At 31.2% G+C, this 22154-nt stretch overlaps 2 protein-coding genes across 6 annotated transcripts in view; both read left to right on the plus strand.

Annotated features, from left to right (window-relative positions):
- The first annotated feature begins 206 nt into the window (after positions 1–206).
- Rnmt (RNA guanine-7 methyltransferase) lies at positions 207–2088 on the plus strand. The gene is made up of 2 exons (XM_068765246.1): positions 207–1455; positions 1539–2088. Exons 1-2 carry the CDS (start codon positions 342–344, stop codon positions 1652–1654), a joined length of 1230 nt encoding a protein of 409 aa, XP_068621347.1. The 5' UTR covers positions 207–341; the 3' UTR covers positions 1655–2088.
- A 3621-nt stretch (positions 2089–5709) lies between these two features.
- Rgl (Ral guanine nucleotide dissociation stimulator-like) overlaps positions 5710–22154 on the plus strand; it is a 32036-nt gene continuing 15591 nt past the window's right edge. For 2 of the 5 annotated variants that reach the window (XM_068765573.1, XM_068765574.1), the window contains exon 1: positions 5710–6123. In XM_068765573.1, the coding sequence (XP_068621674.1) occupies positions 6100–6123 (24 nt within the window). In that variant the 5' untranslated portion in view covers positions 5710–6099. Of the gene's footprint in view, positions 6124–12734; positions 12936–14938; positions 15247–22154 lie in introns of those variants that run through there. The other 3 variants (XM_068765575.1, XM_068765570.1, XM_068765576.1) reach the window with 2 other exon arrangements.

Genomic DNA, 22154 nt, shown 5'->3' on the forward strand with positions numbered 1-22154 from the left:
TTCCCATATTAAAAATAAAAGTTGTCGCAATATAATTTTTTTTTTAGATTTGAGATTGAATATTTAGATAATTATAAGTGATTTAAGTACTTGAATTTAATGTTTAAACTTATTTCCAATAAAATAAGGTATTTTGTTAAATATATATAATCTATAACCGAACAGGTCAAGAATACTGTCACTTAATCGTCATCATAATTGATGATAAGTAAAGCTGTGACTTTTGTTTCATTATTATATAGTTTTGATTACTATTATTTAGTGCACTTTAGGTTGCGAGACCGGAGCTTATTCGAGTTTATTTCATATATGCAATTAACTATTAGCTTAAAAAAGGTATCATGAGTAGTGCGGGAGCTACCGTCCCCAAAACCTTAAACAATGATGAACCTGCCGTTGATAATAATAAATTGTCGCAAAACCAAATTAACAGAAAGCGACAAATTTCCGATCTTGATAACAATGCTGAAAATGGTCAATGTAATACAGAACACGCAAGTGTAGTGGCTGCTCATTATAATCATATTGAAGAGAAAGGGTTAAAAGAAAGATTTAATTCACCTATATTTTATTTAAGAAATTTTAATAATTGGGTAAAAAGTGTGTTAATACAAGAGTATATAGATAAAATAAGGGAGAAAAATTATGGTAAGCCTTTAAAAGTACTTGATATATGTTGTGGTAAAGGAGGCGATTTAGGCAAATGGCAAAAGGCTCATGTAGAACATGTAGTTTTTGCGGACATAGCTGAGGTGTCAGTTCAACAGTGTGAAGCAAGGTATGAAGATTTAAAAAGACGACAGGGGCGTTTATTTTCTGCAGAATTCATTTCTGTTGATTGTACTAAAGCAACACTACGAGACAAATACAAAGACCCATCAATAAGTTTTGATATTGTCAGCTGTCAATTTGGTCTTCATTACAGTTTTGAAAGTTTGGGCCAAGCTAGAAGAATGCTTACTAATATATCTGAGTGTTTAGCACCAGGTGGATATTTCTTTGGAACAATACCTAATGCTTATGAAATTGTTTCTAGAGCACAAAAAGCAAGTAATAATATGTTTGAAAATAGGATATATCAAATAAAATTATTGTTTGACCCTAAAAAAGGTTATCCTCTTTTTGGTGGAAAATATGATTTCCATTTAGAAGGAGTAGTAGATTGTCCAGAGTTTTTAGTGAATTTCAACTTGTTTGTCAAGCTTGCTGCAGAATATGGCCTTGAGTTAGTGTACAAGGGAGGTTTTGCAGATTTTTATAAAGATTACTCAGTTACTTATAAACATTTGTTGCAAAGAATTATGTGTTTTGAAACCTATCCTGCACCTCCTGGAAAAGAGTTGATTGGGTGTGAAGCAGAATATAACCATGCAAAAACTTTTATAGAAAACAGAAAAGACAAGTCAGAAAATGAACACTTTGGCACTATGAGTTCCAGTGAATGGGAAGTTGCAAGTAAGCATTATTTTTTTTTATTTTGTTCACATTTATGTAACATTTTCTTAACTTGTATTAATCAAAAAAATTATTTGTTTCAGCTATATATATGGCTTTTGTTTTTAAGAAATGTAAGCCTACTTGGGACTGCAATGGAAAGCCTACATATGCGAGTTGTTCATCAAGAAAAGAAGGTGATCCAGCAAAAAATAATTAATAGTTATTTAGGGCATAGACATATGCCCTTTAATTGCCAATTTAGCTTAATATGCAAGTGTAGTGTAATCTCTGTATAAAAAATATTAAATGTATTATTATATTTTTGAGAGTTAAGCACTCATGCTTGTGATGGATTTCTGAACACATTGGTCCTAATTGCTAGAAAAAGGGGCAATACCTTACTGTATACCAAGCTATTTGCCACAGAATACTTAGTAACAAGTGTTCCTTTATATGCTCAAGTGGTCCCGTGAATAGCTATCAAACAAAAAGACTCAGTACTGCTATATAAGAAAGAGGCAAAGGATTTTGATAAAACTTGCTACAGATTCTAGCTGCTAACCAGTACTACAAATAATTTAATATACTGGCCTATTGAAATCTGGAAAAAGTGCCATAAACATGCAATTAAACAGCATGTTAAGCACTTTAGAATAATACATTTACATAAATTTTCTTTAAAAAAAACATAAGTAATGCAACTAACAAAGCCAATGTGTAAATTTTAAATTTTAACCGAATTTATACTTACAAAAATTATTATTGAAGAATATTTCTTGGACAGAGTTTACACTCCATAATCTTTATTTAACTTTATATGTACCTATTTGCTTTAAATATTGACAGTTTTGTAACATCACTTTTTTGGACTTCATAATCAATTTGTCATGAAAATGTCCATTAGCATGTGTTATTTAAGGACAGATTGGGTGCCTTATTTATAATAAATCATAAATAAATCATTGCTGTATTACTGACTTTATGTATAGATTAATGACCATGCTATATCATTATATAATAATGACCTGATGTCAAGCAAATGATATTACAACTAAAGTTAATCAATATCATGAATCTCATGGGCATAAATGAGGTATTGTTTACTTTCATCATTTAATGTGAGACTATATTAAACAAATGTGTTACAATTAGAAAGTTAAATAATGTGAAGTTTCTCAATAAAGGTTATAGTGAATTTGTTTAGCAAGTCTCATGACTCTACTGATTATTCTGTTATCATTTCTCCCTTGGTCTTTCAATCTTCTGGACTTTACACTTGGACTATAAAACTTAAGTCATACAGATGTATCTGTATTAAATCTGAGATTCCATACTTGTTATTCTTCTTCTATTGTTGATTTTTAATTTTGTATATGTGTCAGTGTATTTTAGCATCTTGAATAAATCAATTGTCATTGTACTAAATCTTACTATGTACGAGTGAAGCCATGCATACCATACTTTTTATTATTTTTTATATTGAGTCACTTGCAATATTAAGGTTTCACTAGTAATTAGCCATAATTATGTATGAAATGTACTAACTAATACATATGTATTTACTTAATCATGTAGAAAAATTGTAATCATTTATAACAAATATTCTTTTATTTTTTAAAACATTTTTGGAACTTAAAAATATATACATTAACAGATTATGTCAATGTACATCATGTCTACAGTATGACAAAGGCATATTTCAAGCTTTCTAGTTATAAAAACAAATTGTGGGTTTGCAGATTTATGATATATAATAAATAGCCTCCATATAAGTATATTGTAGTATGGATTGTCATATGAAATTAGTAGTTATAAAGAACACCTAGGTAATAACTATTTAAAGTGGTAAGTTTTTGTATTAATTTAGTATTTTTTGTCCATAATTGTAACTGACTCAATGTAACTACATTTTAACGGTGCTACATTCTTATAGCAACTTAGAAGTATTTATTAATGATATTAAATAGGGACCATGGCCATGCAATTAGATCTGTAAATATTTAAAATGTTTTGAACAGCCACTTGGATATATTTTTACAGTGTACTAAATTTTCACTATCCCATCAAGTGCATGGAAGACCAGGAGATTATCTTTTGGGAAAATATGTTTCTATGATCATGAAAAAGAGGGAGAGAATTAATTTACAAACACTGTGGTTAGCGAAGAACTTATGCAAGCAAATGGTGCTGCATATTGAAAGTTAATATTGCAACTATACAAACCCTGACGCAAAATGTGCGTAGCGCCTCTTATTTGCGGAATCCAGCCCGCTGAAACAAGACAACCATATTGAGCTAGGCGAAAGTAAATTATTGGATATTAATTCCATAATTTCTAGCTGGTTTAATCTAGGCTTGATCACTAGCATTTAGAAAGGGTTAAATGTTAACATTCAAAATATGTATTAAAAGTACAAATTAAATATAAACTCTCAATACTTGTGTGGCTTTAATATTCTTAAAATATTTATTGCATTGGTTTCAATTGTGTTCCAATATTTAAAAATAAACGTGTTATTAAGCTGTGAATATTTTATTATTTACAAAAACAAATATTTTTAATTTATCTAATAATTGAAATCCCTAAATGGAAATGACGGCCCATACTTGTTAACATTTTCTATACACCAATAACTCGCTTGGCGTTGTGGTTACGTTCCAGAAAAATACGACTCAAAGTGAATTAAGATTTTCTAGCAAACCATGTAAAGACTCGAACCCAAAACAACGCAGCTTCTAAAATCTATCGACGAACAGTGAAAATCAGTACTAATTAAGCGCAACTTCGGAAAAACGCAAAACGAAATGACGTAAAGTTGGTATATTTAATTCTTTAACGGGAGTCCCTAGTTGTATCTTACGATATATGACATAAATTTTGTTTCATTTTATACAAATAAAGGTTTAAAGTTTTATGAAATGTTCATTTCGGGAATATATTTCTTCTGAATTTGTTTGCCTGCTCAGATATTAACCTTTCCATATTAAAATATAAAAGAGGTTAATCATAAATAAATGAGATTTTGTACGTAGATACCCAAATAAAAGAATTTCCATAAGAAGTGATTATTTTGAGAAGTTTTCTTTTAATAAAGACAAAAAAGCACATAATCTTAAAAACGGATAGAAGAAGGTAAATGGAAGGTTGCAATGCTTTAGTATTTATAGGGATGCATATTCATTTTATTTTCTCTTATAACATATTTTATTTAGAGTTGTTTTTTTCCTTAAAGTGTAACGGACGCTGACATTCCTGACTGTTTAATCTGAAGGCAAAGACCGGATAGTAAATAAGTAATTACGCGATTACCTTATTAATTTCAACATGAAAGTTGGATGGCGTATTGATAATTATATAATATTCGGCTAAAAGAGATCCGCCTCCTGTAATTGTTCAATTTAATTGATTTGTAATAACTCAATATCGTCTAGGTTTTTCGCTAATTCATTTTACGAACGTTTGTCTCAAGTTACTAATTACGAGAGTTTATTAAGACGAACATTACTCAGTACTTCTCACGTTTCATTTTGTTACTTGCTGATTGGACAGTACATCGGGATTTAGATTTTTTATATTTTGATGATTAATGTTTCTACATTTTCAAAAAATAACTCGTGTATTCTCGATAAAAACAAATAGCGCGTTGGCGTTCCTAGTTTTGCACTGTATTTATTCAGTACTTTCATATTCATATTTAATTTTGATATTCGATTTTAAATTTATTTTCCATGTTTTGCATGTATTTTTAATTTATTTCACGTTTGGTTCGAATACCGTGAGTTTTTAAAGTTTCCAAATTTTTGTTTCACGGATTCAAGCTCATAATGAATATAAATAAGAACATACATATATATCTATAAAAAAAAACGCTAACATTTGTAAGAACAATAAATCTTGTACTCACTTTTGAAAACAAACAAAACTAAACTCGATTTTTTTAATTTTGATTGTAAGCATAATAGCATTTTTCGCGCTATAACTTGTTCACGTATAAAATGCAGATGTTATTGTTATTTTGTATGAAACATACTTTATCATCAAATATGCTTTAATTCAATACGTCAATAGCATTGCTTCAGTAAATGTTGTTAAAACAAACGATGAAAAACAACATCATATTAACAATAAGCATAGTCACGGATTGATTTGTATTTTGTTTGAGCCACCGTATGTTTGAGGTAGCACAGGTTCCTGTTTCGGGGCTACGGGGTGGAGGCGGGGGCCTCGATTCCGTTACGTGTGCGCTCGCGACGGCCGGCGGTGCCACGACGCGGACGTGCTTCACTCAGTTCGTGCGCGAAAGTCGTTACCTGTGTCGCTGTAATCGTTTTTACTCTAAATAGAAGTTTTATCGGAACGGTTACTTGAACGCACCAAACCATTTAACTAATTGGTAATTGTTGACTTTGACTCTAAAATAATGTTTTAACTATTTACAATTAATAAGTGTTAAAAAGAATGTATTACAACCTTGTGTTGCGAGAAAGCGAGTGACGTCAGAGTGACCGGCTGGGGCGATCATATGTTAAACACGGATGCAGTGATGGAATGTTGTGTATTGTTGTGGTAAAGTGCAATGATGCCGTGCCTATACTTACATGGTCTATGGCCGTAGCTTCCACCGGACGCAAGTTTCTCGTAAGAACCATGCGTGAAAAACGATGAGCCAGGATGCTGAGAGCTTGGTAATGTAGTTTTTATGTTTAGTTTTATTTTTAATTATTAATTGAAAACAAATAATAATTGGAATACGCCGTTAAAAATAGAATAATGATGCTAATTTGTAACACTTGTGGCTGTGTTTTCAATATTTTCATTTATATTTATGATTTTAAGCAAAAAAAGTAACCTACGCCTTTTCTACTGTGATGTTTAGTTACAATGTTTTTTTTTTTGGAAATTTTATTGCTGTTTAAAGCATTATTGAAATTATTACCTTCGACATGAGATTTCGTGTACATAATTTTATTCACATTTGTATGTATAGGAACAAGGTACTATGTTATTTTTTTGATAAATGGGTTTTATAGCTATAGTGATTATATCGGTTAATATTATTAACAATACATATTCAGGTAGTGTTTAAATAAATAACGTTACCCTCTGAAGTGGTGGAAGCCGTGGCCTAGTCAGTGGGGGTAAAGCTAAGACGAACCTACATGGCTGGCTAGAAATACCAAAACGGAGACAGAGTCGCGGAGGGAGAGGTGTGTCGTTATTACGATACACTCTGTTCTTGTCCTCCGCAGCCTGGTCGCAGTGCGTTTGCTACGGCAGTGTGTTTGTGGGAAATAATCATCCTCTAGGTGTAAGTCATGTTTTGCCGACGGCGCCAACGAGCAGAATCGTCGCAGTTGTCTGAGAAGGGCCTTTGCTTGTGGATATTCGATCAATAGGCTCCATTAACTTCTGGCTGGCGGAGTTCAAAAAGATCGAGAAGTAAGATGAGCTAGGTTCCGAGCTTTTCCTGGGAAGAGAAAGGGACATTTTTCTGAGACAGAGCTGCCTGGGCGAGCGGTGCCGGCGAAGCTGCGGATTTGTTAGAATATTCAAACAACCCATACGTATATCGATGAGGGATCATCGTAGAGGTTTTAGTCGGTGCAAGTCCTGCACAAACTGCCGTTGCCACCGCAAGTTTTGCTCCCGAGTAAAATAAAAATAAAACATCACATTCCAGTACTAACTCAAATAAACCCACGTTCAGGTAGAGCAACTTTTGGAGCGAATGGTTGCTAAAGAATCTGTGTAGGAGGTCCATCTAAGAGCATCGTTCGGCTAAAATGATGATAATGATTGAATGCAAACATTATGTCGCTTGCTCGTGGCAGAGCTGTCGTGGTCATGGTGGCTGTTGCGGGGCCGCTGTCAGTCTTTCACCATTTCATTCCTACCGTCGCGCTTCGCACTTTTCGCACCCGTCGCTTAAGCATGAGACATTCACGCTGCCCTAGGCGGAAAATATGATATCACCAAGATATTTAATGCGAAGTTCTGTTTACTACTGCATTGTAGTTGAGACATAAAATTTAAAAAAAAATCTTTATTCGCCTTGTTAATTTCTAATCTAATATGAAACAATTCCTTATTACTATTCTTATTTCTAATAATAATAATAATGAACCAGTCATTAAAGAGTGGATGTGATGTTTATATTTTTAAAACGCAAAACAATTTTTCTGATTGTATAGCCCTCATCTGTGTTTCGCTATGTTATTGCATTAGTAATAATCTTACTACAGTAATTTCCTGTTTCGTAAGTAATCGTGGGAGCAATTCCTCATAATAAATGGTGTTGAAATGAAAGTGTATTCTAATTATAGCATGTATTTCAAAAACTCTTCTCTCAGTTAAACTTACTATTGTTACGTAATCAACTGGTGCTATCTAATAAAACAAAAATAATATATTTAACTTTGTAGTAGTTATCCGTCAATAAAAACAGCAGTGGACAACCTTTTTCAAAGCTGTCGGATATGAATTTTTCTTCAGTGTGGGCGCATGTTTATTTTTATTTTTAATAGGTGGGTACGAGAGAAACAAAATAACATATGTAACATACAGTAATAAAATGGTAGTCGTCACCATAATAAAGTGACTACTATCATCAAATTATTTATACAATATATAAAAATGCTTTATATTGTGATCCCTAGAACTGAACAATTTCTTTTTACACAACATATGGACAATGGAACAATAATATGTAATTATTTCTTTAAAAATAACCACAATTATCTTTCCGCAGATAGAAATAAATATATATTTTTAATTTGGAATATACTAAAACCACTGAAACAGATAATTAAAAAGTTATAATTACTTACTTTGAAATATTTCCATATGGATTAGAAAATTAATAAATTATTATTTTGAAAAATTAGCAGTGGGGCATGCAGATCAACTATGGACGCGTTTTTCGCCTCCAATAATATAGATGTAAACATAAAGCAAAGTAGACAACGTTCTACTGACATTATTACCGGTTAGTATTAAAAAATGAACGTCACAAGATACTTTTATTTTAAAGAGGTATTAACTACATATTTTACACTCAGATTGATTGAAGTGAATAAAATTTTTGAAAAATCGGATGATATTGATAACACGTGGAATTGTTAACAGTTAAAATTCAAAATTAAAATATCTAAATGGCATTTAAACGCACTTCTATATGATCAATTATTTTTAACGTTATAAAATGATTAGTGTAGTCAGTCTCTAAGTAAGTTCCGGCCGCGCGGAATGCTAATCTTCTGAGAATAGCCGGGCAGAAACTCAATAGTTGCTCTTTTAAAATGATTCTTTTCAAATTTAACAATGTTTGATGTTTACATATATTAACTATGTAAATAAGTTAAGAAAGTACTACACAATTCGATAACAATAAACTCATAAATGTTATGATAAAATTTATTTTTTGATATACTTTAAATTTTACATTTAACTATTTATAATTAAATTTAGATAAAAAGGAAGGTCTAATTATCTTGTGAAACTTTATCATAAACGCGTATACAGACTCATGAAAGATATGTTAACTATTTGAAGATTAAATTTAGACATGTGTCACTTGCAGTGATCGCTTGTTAGAAAATAGAATAAAATTGGGAGCCCTCAGCTTAAAGCTTAGTAGGTTCCAATGGCGCCCCTGTCCGACCGAGCCTAAAACAATCTCAGCCGGGTTTTATTGTGACGATTTTCACAATGTGCTTAACTATATCAGTTGAGCAATCTTTTCCCCAGAATTATTACACTCGAAAAATCTTTCACATTATATAAGTTTTTTCAACTTCAATATATACTTATATATACATATAATTATATGTATATAGTACGTCAATATGTTATATTTGAATGAACAGATATCAAATGTAAATGAAAACAGCCCGCTGTTAAATTTCACAACCACATTTTTCCGTAGAAAGTGCAAGTGAACGGTACGCACCTTAACGTCCACCTACTGTCTAGTACAAAGTAAAAATATTTTTTTTTGCGTTTCAAAATGGGCTGGAGACCAGGGACCGGTAAGTAGGACGTACACCTACAATGTCGTCAGACATCCTTGTTAAGGTTCTTCCGATCTTCCTTGGAAGCCTTTGGTGTACGCCTTTGTCAAGCAGTAGACAGACGTTTACGGCTGAAATTATGATTTTAATATGACACGAGCAAAATGCAATGTTCAAGTAACAGGTTGAACCATTATAGTGCTGTGCCTACTTCGAACATCGAACTAGAAGAGAATGAATATAATGAAATAAAAATATGAATTAAAAAATATTACATGAAAGCAAAATAAGTGAAATGGAAGTGCCTGTTACGTGCTTGATACTAAAATACAGTACGTTCGTTTTCTTCTGTCGTGATTTTCACTGCTTACATTTACTAATGATTTTACGTAGTGCATATGAAAATACATGTGAAGTTTTTTTCAAGTGAAAATTTTAATAATATTTTCGACACAGCGATTATCTCATGATTAGTAACACGTCTTATACAAAGTAAAATAGTATTTCTTATTTGCGTTTAATTTATGACAAAAGAGATGGCACATCATTCCCTGGTAGTTTTACTAAATGGAACACAGTTGTGTTCCTTAAAAAACGAAGCTTAGTAAATAAGAGTGGTATATTCCCAGATGACCTCGCATCAGTGGTAGCAGCTTGTTAAGATAATAATAGACTTCTAAGACTTACATGAAGTTTCGAGTAGATGATTCACTGGTAAATTTATTGGATATCGTTGCATTATATTGATGCCATCTAGGTAGGTAGGTCACGATATGACCATAGACCAGATATTATGATAACATATTTTTTCAAACGTAAGACATGCACTACTGAACATAGGTCTGCTCCAAGGACCGGTTCGAAGAGTCTTGCATCCAGCGTCTCCCGATGACCTTAACAAGGTCGTCTTTCCCCCTTATGGGCCCACGTCCTTCGCATACGCTGTGTGCCGGTTCGTGGACATATAGAACCTAAACGCCCTAATGGCTATTTGTTCAACATGCTATATAGCTTGCACTGCTACTTCGGCCTCCTAATTAGCTGGTCTTAATCGGTTACTTTCGTTCGTCTATAGATCGTCTCATTTTTTTTAATTTAATTAATTTTAATTTCTTATGCCAGTGTTACACACTACATAACGCTAGTTGCTTTTTTACTGACTTCTATTCTTTAAAATTTATTCTTTTCTTAAAAATAGCTTTAAACATTTTTTGATCTTCTATGCTTTTCCAACATGAAGGTATGTTTTTTAAGTTAGGCTACCAACATTAATGACTCATTTACTTTTCTTAAAACTATAACTTACTTTTAAGTACAGGTTCCCTATTTTTCATGATTTCTCGCTTTTTACCAATTTATTACGTGTTTCTGGTATTCGTTAGTTAGATTAAGAAATTAATTTTATTTAGTTTTATATGTTAAGATAGTATTCAAATTGATTTATGAAAAAAAGTTAAGTATTGTTTATTTGGTCCAGACACATCCGTCGATGATAACTTTTGATTACAGTGATAAGATTTTTCTGACATAAATTATGACAGAATAGATTGCACTAATGCCATGTAGACGGTTTTATGTTACGTGATGTCGGATACGAATTAGATGAATTAGTTATTTAAATAAATAGAAAATATTCAATAAAATGAGGTTTTTTCACTAAATCTTGTTAATAAAAACGTCATTCAGGTTCTACTTCATTCTAAAAATTCTACTTTCTCTAGTAAATTACAAATACAACTAACTGAATCTAGAGGCGTAAGTCTGCACTTGTATTCTCAGACTATGAATAGTGATGATCTAGCAGCATTGAAAAATAACATAATTTTTTTTGACGGTATGTATGTTGTAGACAGTCAGCTGCTACCAGTATGGCAGCAACTATTGCTAAGACGGTTACAGTGGGGTCTTTATCTTCATCTCATATTTTTACGTAGAAAATGATGTCTGTGTCAGGTATAAGTGTTATTATTTGGTCGTTCATATATTATTATTATTTAAATTGTATAAGTCGTTGATTATATTAGACACTTTATTAGGGCTCTGATATACTAAGTTGCTAAATTCATTATTATTAATAATTACCTTTCTACTTATGTCAAGCTATTGTGTTCTGTTTAGAGTACGAAACGAAAGCTTTTGATAAATTTAAGTAAAAAAATTCTCTTCTTTAACAATAAGCATGGCAACAAAATTAATCAGTTTAACAACTACACACCCTGTTGACTTACCAGCTCTAAACCCATATTGTTTTTATCAAAAATAACAGCTTTTCTTTTTTGTAATAAAGACATGATCTCTGTTACATTTGTTTTCAAATCTCGTCGACATCATTGGGAATGGAGTTTAAAGCCACGAAGTAAACGCGTCATAGCAGAGGACTCCTCCTAGCCTCCGCCGTCTGAATATGTCGTTTTCAAGTTGTTTTAAGATTCATAAAAAATTATTTCACCTCATTTTCAGTAGTTTCTCAGTTTTATTAGAGCCGCGTATTAGATCTATGCAATATTAAGGTTAATTTGTAAGTAATGTATTATTATCATTAATGTATCTACAGCAAATGAATGCTATCTTTGTCAAGAGCTGTTTGTAGTGATTCGACAATATCAGAAAAAAATATCAAATTATCGTTAACAAATTCATTTCTTCCATACCTCCTTTTACGAAGTTTTATTTAGTCGTTAAAATGGTTCTTGAATGCGGTATAGATGGTTTGCGGGAATTTATTTTAACGTTTTTTTTTTTACTTTTAAATTGCAAATAATGACTATTCCTAATACAGTGTTTTAAACCGGGTGCAACCCATGGTTAAAACATCGTTTTCTTTTAGATCTTAGACACTAACTAGACACTAATAAACGAGTTATTCTGTAACCGTATACAGAATTTTGAATACTGAGGATATGGGATGTTATATATAATATAAAACAAATTTGTTACAGCTAAACTAAATATTGTAATTGTTATCTACCGTACATAACAATGTACTATGACATGGTATAATAACTGAATGCAACACAAGTTATAACACATGTTACAAAAACTACTCTGGGTTATGACCTTTCTCAAACATCTGTGAGATGTGCATAACTGGCTAAGTTTAATGATGAGCTGACACGGCGACGTCACTGACTTAAGCTGGTGCTACGTAGTCCAATGACATCAGAATGACGATTAGGAAAAACTGAGACATTCCCGCATGCGTGGTTTCTTCGGCGCTTGTCTCGTGTTCGTGCGACAACTCGGCTCGGGTCGCAAAATTACCTCTCAGTCACACAACAGCGCTCGTAGTGCGCGGAAGGGCATTTTAGTTTGTCCACGTTCAGTGTACCCGCGAGTACATAGTGTCGTTGTTTTAAGTTTATAATTCGCTGTTGATTTTAGACATTCATGTATTAAGTGATCTCGGTCACAAGTTATAAATACCTGTGCTCCATCGTCCATGTTGGGTCAATAATTTATAAGTTATTTGTGCTGTAATTAACTGCCAGGTACATCAATTAGGGACTACCTATTGCAGGAAATTGTCAATGCCATGTTTAAATATTTATTTACAGCCACTCGATTTCTTTAATTTTTGCTAGATTTATTAGTAACACCATTTGACTTTTGCCGAAGACAGTAACGATTAACAGTCGAATAAATTGTCATTGTAATTATTACTGATCAATTGATTCGCTGATTTGATCTCCAACACAGCGAATTCAGACATTTAGTTTTTGTCAGATTTTTTTTTATTAATTTGCGGCAACTTAAACATTTTGTCATTTAACTAAACAATTAAATATGGATATTGAATTTTTAAATACATATTGAATTGTTTATTTCGTTACGAAATAAGATTATAAAACCGAATTAGCATCTACTTTTCATAGTTCACGTATGTCTATATTATGAACGTGAGAATCGCAATATATAAACCATCTTATGATCTGCTATATACATACAATTATCCGCTATTCTTTTTTTGCTTTAATCCTTAAAATGCTATTATAATATGTTAGGTGCAGGTAGAGGTATATAAAGTTTCTGATTGTTCGATAAAATTGACACCAGATGTTTCACCTGCTACGCTTCCCACCTGCCGACTTCTCTTTTTTTTTAACGAATACTCAATGAAATTTGGGTAATATTTTAAGAAATATTAAAGGATCTATGCGAACCTTCTTTTATAATTTTATTTTTGAAAATTTAACTTTTAAATCCTCTATAGTCGGGTTTTATAAACAGGATTATATTAGGAACTTTAATTATATTAGGACGACCGGAAAGTAATATCGTTTCTGTCGACATATTTCACAGAAAAATCGATTTATTTTTACCGCTCCGACATTAAAAATTTGTATAGTAGATGGGTAAGAGGTTGTTGATAACGAAGGTGAATATATTGTTATTTAGGAATAAAAACTTGTTAAAATGTAGTCATGTTAATTTAACTTAAGAAAGCGACATTACTTTCCCGTTCCCCTAATATTTAAGTAAAAGAAAGATGTTAAAAATATTCAGAATCACTCAAAAGCTACAATTTTAACTTAGATGTCGATAAACAAATTCTTGTTATAGTTTTGGACCCATATATTTTTACATTTCTCTTCTTTCGAACCATGTAATTCATTATTGCATACATATTCAGGATAGAATTATTTACGAAGTATTAGTCGCCATTAAAGAGTGTGTGCTTTAGTTAAAAAAATTATCAAAAGCATTTACAGCGAGCATATAAAAATCAACAAAATGAGTCGTTTAAAAGACGCTATATTTATAACTTGTTCAAAGCAAGTTTTTTCATTAGTATTCAGATGCACTATTTGTTTGTCTTTCTGCACAAATATTATCTAAGAAATAGGCTAAATTTGTGAAATATAATACCGATTATCATTCAAATGTACCTTAAGGATAACTATGAACAGTTATTAGTAATAAATTCAGAAAAATTGTCAAAAATGTAATATTTATGTTCATAACAATATTTATTATTTAAATGAAAAATATTAAATATTGTTTATAAGATAAGAAATAGTTTAAGTTATTATTTCCGATTTGCGTCTTGTGACATTTAGACTTTCTCTAGGCCTCTTTTAATTTGTATATGTTATTAAAGATACAAATGAGTTTGTAATTGAAATATGATAGCATATAGATAGCGTATTACTATCATGATTATAGTCTGAATATTACTCTATATGACAGGCCGTATACATTTTATTTAACTACACAACATTCACACGAATTATTGAACGTTGTATTACATGTTGTCTGTGTACCATGCGTATGCCGCGGTGAATCCCAATGAGGATATCCCTCTTATAGTTGGATATTATTGAACTTTTAAGCACACGTTGCTCGTGTAGGTAGTAATGAAGAGAAATTTGGAGTTTAATTTCGTTATTGTCTTAAAAAATGGTCTTTTCGTTGTTATCTATTATGCCCAATCCTTAACAAAATAGTGTTTTTATAAATGATTTGAAAATAAACCGTTTTTTTTAAGTTAAGCCAGGAATTTAAACATGGCATTAACTATAAGCGAATGCTGAATACTATTTTAATTTAACGTAAAGCTAGTGAGAAATGAACGATATATTGCAAAAACAAAAAGTGTTGGGGAAGGATTTTGGGGGCGGATGAGAAGGAATGTTGGTACGCGGTTGTGCTGGGGGGGAGCTTCGGCATTCGCTTGCTGAGAGAACCAAGGCGCTGGCGGCGAAGTATCACGCATTTTGTTCTCCAGCTCGTGAGGAATCTCGCAGTGTCGAGCGTAATCAATCCAGGACACGGAAATCGCAATCGCGGTGGTATGTCAAGGTTAGTGGAGCACTTGGCGCGTAAAATTAGCATTAAAATATTTAGTGTTATCTAAATCCGTAACTTAAAGTCGTTACGTTGTTATCCTTAAAGTTACTCGTTTCACTTGCAGGGTTGTTATAATATACACATTAAACATTATCAAATTTCGTTTAAATTCAAAAGCGACCTTTGAGTTTCTAGGTTTTTCGTCATCATTTCGAGGCGGTGGTGTTTACTACTTATAATGTTTAAATAATTGACGATTCAAGAGACGATCAATCGATTCAAGGGTCAATCTATCGATTCAAGAGAAAGGTATTTTTAATTTTTAATTGTTACTATCAATTCAGTAACGCATAGCTTTACAAATTTATATTATTTGAATTTTAGTTAAATACGCACTTCATTAATTAACTGATCAAACAAGTAGTTCTAACAAATTTTCCTTCTTCAATAAAATATCAGATACCACATCAGACCTTGCTTTTTTGATGCTTTGTAAATAAAATATTTAGTTTCGGATAGTTCATTTGTGACATTCTTGTGTTTATTGAATATATAGACGACATTAATTTCATATATATTCTTTTCCTTAAATATTAATATATAGCCCAATATATTTTTTTACAGATTGGAATCTCTGATAAAACTTTATAGAAATTACGCGATTTGCTTTGACATTGATAAGTTATCAAATTTGGAGTATAATCGTTTGTGTGTAGCAACTTTAGATAACTTAGTTACTATTGAGTAAAGTAGTTTGATCGTTAAAATTATATTCATGTTAATCTATTTCCTATCTTATTTGAAATTAGTATAAACTGAAGTGTATAATTTGTAAAAAGACGGTAAACGCAATGAAGGATTGTACTTTCTGTGTATATTGTGCTTTCGTTCTGTTATTGATTTTGAGTTGAATCAATGAGTAATGAGCTGCGATCAGCATGACAAATGGAACTCTAAACTCTGACTCATTCATAAATCACACAAACTAGTTCTGTCGGAATTATTATTGGAAATAAGTATTTGTAATGTTTTTTTCTTTACAAATTGAACGGAAGTGTACTATGATAACAAATAGAGATGAATATACCTACAGAGGTATAGTCAGAGGTACAAACCTCTAACAGCGCTAATATTTATTAAAAAAAATTGTGATTAGGATCTAACATAGACCCTGCCATAGACGTTATGAGATTTCATATATTAAACAGTTATATAACTTATGTTTCAATTAGTTGCCATTAACAAAATTGGGGATTAAATTTGTCTATTTTTAAAAATACTTTTTTTTTTTAAATTAATTCTTGGGTTATATGTAACTATTAATTTTGTTTACTACGAACTTTAAACATGATTTTACTGAATAAACAGACACATTTTGTTTTGAATTGGTTTGGTTTTGACTGAGTTTTATTTGGTTTAATTTACCGTCATGAATTATCACAACATGGAAGCAGCATTTTTTTACAAAGAAAATATTGCAAGGCATCATATCTCATTGCAAATATCTAAAATTAAAAAAAATATCAAAACTTAGTGAGAATGTTGACATAGTGGAGATTACGTCAAAAGGTTCGCGTAAATCAAACCTATGCCATTTCCACTTTCGTTAAAGTTAATATGGCAAATAATGTCTATCGATTAATATAATCTATTAATAGTAAATATCATGCACATTTGGTTCTTGTTGTTACGGTATTTAATTTAACACACAATTTAGGTGTTTGTTTTTTAATTTAAATAATTTAAATAAAAGCAAACAAATTATATTTATTGTTTGCTTTTATTTAAAAGTATTATTTAGAAATATGCAAGTATATAGAGAAAGAAGGTTTTAAATGTATTTTGAAAATAAACTCGGTCAACGGATTTTTATGTGCTCCTGGTAAAATCTAATGTTAAGCTGCAAATATTACACTTATGGATGTTAGTTCTATGAAATCGTTGTAATGCAGAGAGTTTTAGATTATTTATTGATATTCCATAACGATTCGCTACCTTACTTAATTTCAAGCTAAGCGCTCTAATTTATGAAAATAGATTTGTTATTAATGAGATCGCACTAGATTTGTCCGATAACGAAAAACTAAGAAGTTAAAAAAAAATTAAATCTTTAAGGTTCAATGTTTGCATTTTAATAGTACGTTTTAAAAATGAAACCAACGCGTCATAAACAATGGCGTTAATATGAGTCACGAAGTCCGATGATTATGTAGTATACAAGTCTCTAGCATTCTCTGAATTAACATTGATTTGACGGTGGCTACATAAAAATTTCGCCTGAAATAAGACATATAATTAACACTGCAACCATAATATACGCAAATGTTTTAGATAATTTAAGTTTTAGTTAATAACTATTTTGATTTTACGTCGTAATCATAATCATGTCAACTGATAAAGGCCCGCTGTCGGGCATAGACTTCCCACGAAGATCGCAACGATGCCTGCGACTTTAATTATGCCATTATGTTATATAATATATTAGATAATATCAAAATAGATAATTAGACATTTTAACACTACAGTCTGTGTTCTATATCGTAAATAATGCTGAAAACAGTTGTGCAAGTTGCATATTAATGTAGCACAATAAAATTTCTGTGTAACTAAACTTATCAAAATAGTTTTGAGTAGTTACAGAAAAGAATTTATTACTTGTTAGAGGGTTATGGTGTTGATGATTCATCAGTGACGTGTCACCTGCTGTACATAAGTCATTGTTAGCGTCTTATTTACGAGTACGTATGTTGCGTTATCGACCGACGGTGGTGTTTACTATTGCGAACCGTGTGTTTTCTACTTTTGGCTCGTTCACGTTCCTTATACAGCACCAGTAAATTGACTATTGACAATTTTATCATCAAATATTGTTTTATTACAATCATTATTATAAACCAGGCAATCGTTTAAAGCTTAAATACGAAATTAAATATCTAATAATTATCATCATTTATCATTAATTAACCTGATATTTTGGTGATCATCATCATCATCATTAGAGCTGTACTACGTCCACTGCCGAAAATAAGCCTTTCCCATAGATTGTATAATATAGGTAGTATAACAGTAAACGCTTATAGATTGCTTCTTAAGTGATTAAATTTATCATATAAATTTATGGGAGAGATTAATATTTTTTAATCCAAATATTCTGTGTTAAACATATGCCACAAACCTTTTTTTTCGAGGATGATCAGCAGCGTCCTCTGCGTACCATAGTATCACACTGCGATAGCCAACATGCTTGCAAAGCGTGGCGATTATGGTATATCTCCCTATGGAAATCTTTGATGTAGCCCTACGCTTTGCTGTGGTACTCTATTGGCTGAAACGACGACGAAACACAGATGCTCTCACAGGAATTACATAACTATTTTTTTTAAAATAATATGTCCTGACTTTCATAAAAGATATTCTTTATTTTTCCTATTTTATTATGTCCTTATATATCTTTATCCTCATTATGAATATTTCAGAAAAGTTTAAATTTCCGGTAAATGCAAAGAATTTATTTATTTTGAAATAAGTATGTCGAAGGCGTTTTTGAATTGAGTTACATTTGATACAGCAATATATCTTGTTTCCAACTTGCTTAATAAAACATTATAAGGTCGGTCGCGGGATTTATTCCACAATGGTGAAACCATTGTACAACCGTTTGTACAACTGCGGTAAAACTCCCGGGGATTGCTATGACATTGTGACATTGTCCCAGAGATTAATCAATCACGGACTGCATGATTTCTCATTTGATATAGTCCTTTTGAAATCTATTCTTCAATTACGGAAGTTTCTTAATATATCAAGTGTTAATAATAGAAGTCAATGTTTAAAATTGATTACATTTAATTACTGTTATCAATTGCGTCATGTAGTTGTTTTTAAAGCAGAAAAAAACATTATTGTTGTATTTAAAATGACGTAGATAATAAAAACATGGACATAAATAAATTCTGCAAACGATTTTCTACTTAACTTCTAATCGATCATCAACATCTAAGGTTCACGACTAAATAAGTGGCCATTGAGACTCCGTCTGAAGCTTGTAGTATCGATTGCGGAGGTACCGGGGGCGACGAACTCGTGGAACTTCCACGCTCTCATATATTTCAGAACAAAATCATTATATCGGTTTGAAAGACAATCATGCAGTAAAGAACCTGATCGTAGCCAGAGGTCAGACGATAAGTTGACTCTAACTTCTCGTCAGTTTAAGATAATTTGGTATTATTAAATCTATTAAGAATCTGTTAAATATTTACACGCATTACTGTTAATTTATTTCAAATTATGGTCTTTTTACCTATACTAAATGCGTTTTAAACATATTAGATAAATTTTAATTAAAATCACACCGGTATTAGCATTTGTGATGTAATGTTTCATTGACAGATATAATCGGACTTCCTGTCGACAGACGTAATATATCCCGATATTTGAGTCACAGTATTAGCTAAAACTTACTCCATGCGCTACCGTCAATGAGTAATTGGTTCGTACATTACATTTGATTATAAATCAAATAGTAGTTTAAAGAGCTTAAGGACTCAATACGTTTCAATTAAAAAGTCTGTAATAATACGTTTTAAATATTTATTATACTTTTCGCCACATTCACTTTTAAATCTAAATGACACAATAATAATGCCTGTAATGGAAATCTTGAACATTGATATCAACATTTGTTACAATGTTTCTACTTAAGGAGTCTATTATGAAAACATGTAATAGGTTTTAGATGTAAAAGTTTTTAAGGATGAATACACCATATCAATAAATCAATGATTTCAGGAATAATAATTAACGTTATGATAAAGCAGTAAGAAAAAGCATTTTCTAAATTCAGATTTAGTAATCAGACCTTATTAAAATTATTGTTTATTACTTGTCCCTGTTTTTGTCTTGTCGCATATATTGCATGTATTAGTCTGTTGCATTCCTTTAGAAAAATAAATTAATGTTAAATTTCACAATAAAGACATGATACGAGGTAAATAGAAATAGGTGTAAAACTTTAAAGGTTTTTATTGACCAGCTGTACATTAACCTCATAAAAGCTTTTTCATCTATAATTAATCATCCTATAGATTTTATACGAATTAAACCTGTGAGCTGTATGTAATATCTGACAATGTTTACAAAGTAAAAGGTTATTACTTTGTCTTTTCAACGCATAAAAACCTGCATATTTTAATATATTCACAACATTGTTCAAGGTGACTTCCCAGAGATAACAGTATGTTACGCGAAAATTTAAGTAAGCGTTCATTTAAAATACAGTTTATTTATAAACGCCTTTTATTCGTATAAAATTGAATTTATTCCTTAATTTTTTTGGTTAATGTTTGCTTCCTAATATTTTAATCATTATAAATTTACAAATTAAATTCTCATTGTTGACTTGAGACAAACATAAAATGTTCTCACAAGATATAAAAGTAGGAAGCAATTAACGATTGTAAGTCTACTGTGTAATTTTTATTCAACAAAATTGATGTTCTCATCAATGAAATCCTTGTTAATGTGTAGCTTTAGTCTATATTAATATTTTTCTTAACCATGAACTGAAAAACTTTAAACTTAAATATAAAAACAAAATTTTACTGATTTGTTTCCAAGACATCCAGTTCAGTACGTACATACACAGGGTGCTTATAACTATGAAATTGTAATAAGGCATACGGATTCTACGACGTTTTACATTAAAAAAATTTAAATAAATATCTGGAATATGTTTTTAAAATATATCTATCATTAACAGAAAATAAACATTACAACAAACAACTAATAAAAATTATAGTGTGAAAAGTTTTTGCATTTACGTATATGAAAATGTATTACATGTTCACAAAAACATATCCCCATGTTCCTAAAACTATGACACACGCTATATACATACATACCAGAAGCAAAAATAAATAATTTGTGCTTAATATTTGACTTCATCGAGTTAGCAAATCTTCCTATGGGCTATGTATACGACTTTACAATAGGATTCTAAAAAATGCATAGAAAGCTTTTATTTTTAAATTAAAAAAAAATTGTCAGAACGTATGTGTGTCACTTCTCTTTAAATGACTTCATAGAAGATACATACTTGAATGAAATGTTCTCTTCGCCTCCAGGCTATTTCAATGTTTCGTAAATGATGTAATTTTGGATGATTTAAAAAAATACAAATGCAGTTCAGTACAAGTACAGTTTCTATCGTCTGTTTTTCTCAGGTCTGAGGCATTTCAACTGTTTAGGTTGTAGACTCAACTTGATGTTAACAAGATATGTAATCCATCGTATTTTGAGTGAAGAATTGTTTTTTTATATAATTTGAACTTGAAAAAAAAATTGTCGAAGAATGGCTAAAACATAGATCAAATTTTACGCTAGTATTTTACTATATATTATTTTTTATATCAGTCAAATCACTTAAAACGGTGATGAAAGAATTGAGTGTTAATAAAGATATTATTTATATATCCGGTAAAATATCTGACTTTTGGTGTTATAAAATATGTATAATGGTTCCAATAGTTTGGTTAGCCAACGCGTTCCCGGACACGATCGTTGCGTAGGGCGTTCGCTTTGGTGCGTATCCGTCACGCGCGTTGCCCGCAACTCAGCAGGCTTTCCGCCACTGCTACGCTCCGTTCAATGAAGGGACATGATTAGTGAGAGTCCATTGTACTTAGCTCTTTTATAATAATTCTTTACAAAACTGTTCTTAGCTTCGGTTGTTAGTACTTTGATAATGTTCTTAATTTGTAAAACTAAAACGCTTTTATAATAAAGCTGAATCTTAAATCTAACCCATCGCTAAGTTGTATTTTCGATCCTGTTATATATTTCCAATCTACATCCAGGAATACTACAATACTTGAATTTTTCGGAACCTAGTATCACGGAGTAAGACAATCTGGTCAAGC

This window comes from Battus philenor, unplaced genomic scaffold (assembly GCF_028537555.1).
Source record: "Battus philenor isolate CCGP_79_NKW_IND1 unplaced genomic scaffold, ilBatPhil1.0.hap1 SCAF_2, whole genome shotgun sequence".
NCBI lineage: Eukaryota > Metazoa > Arthropoda > Insecta > Lepidoptera > Papilionidae > Battus > Battus philenor.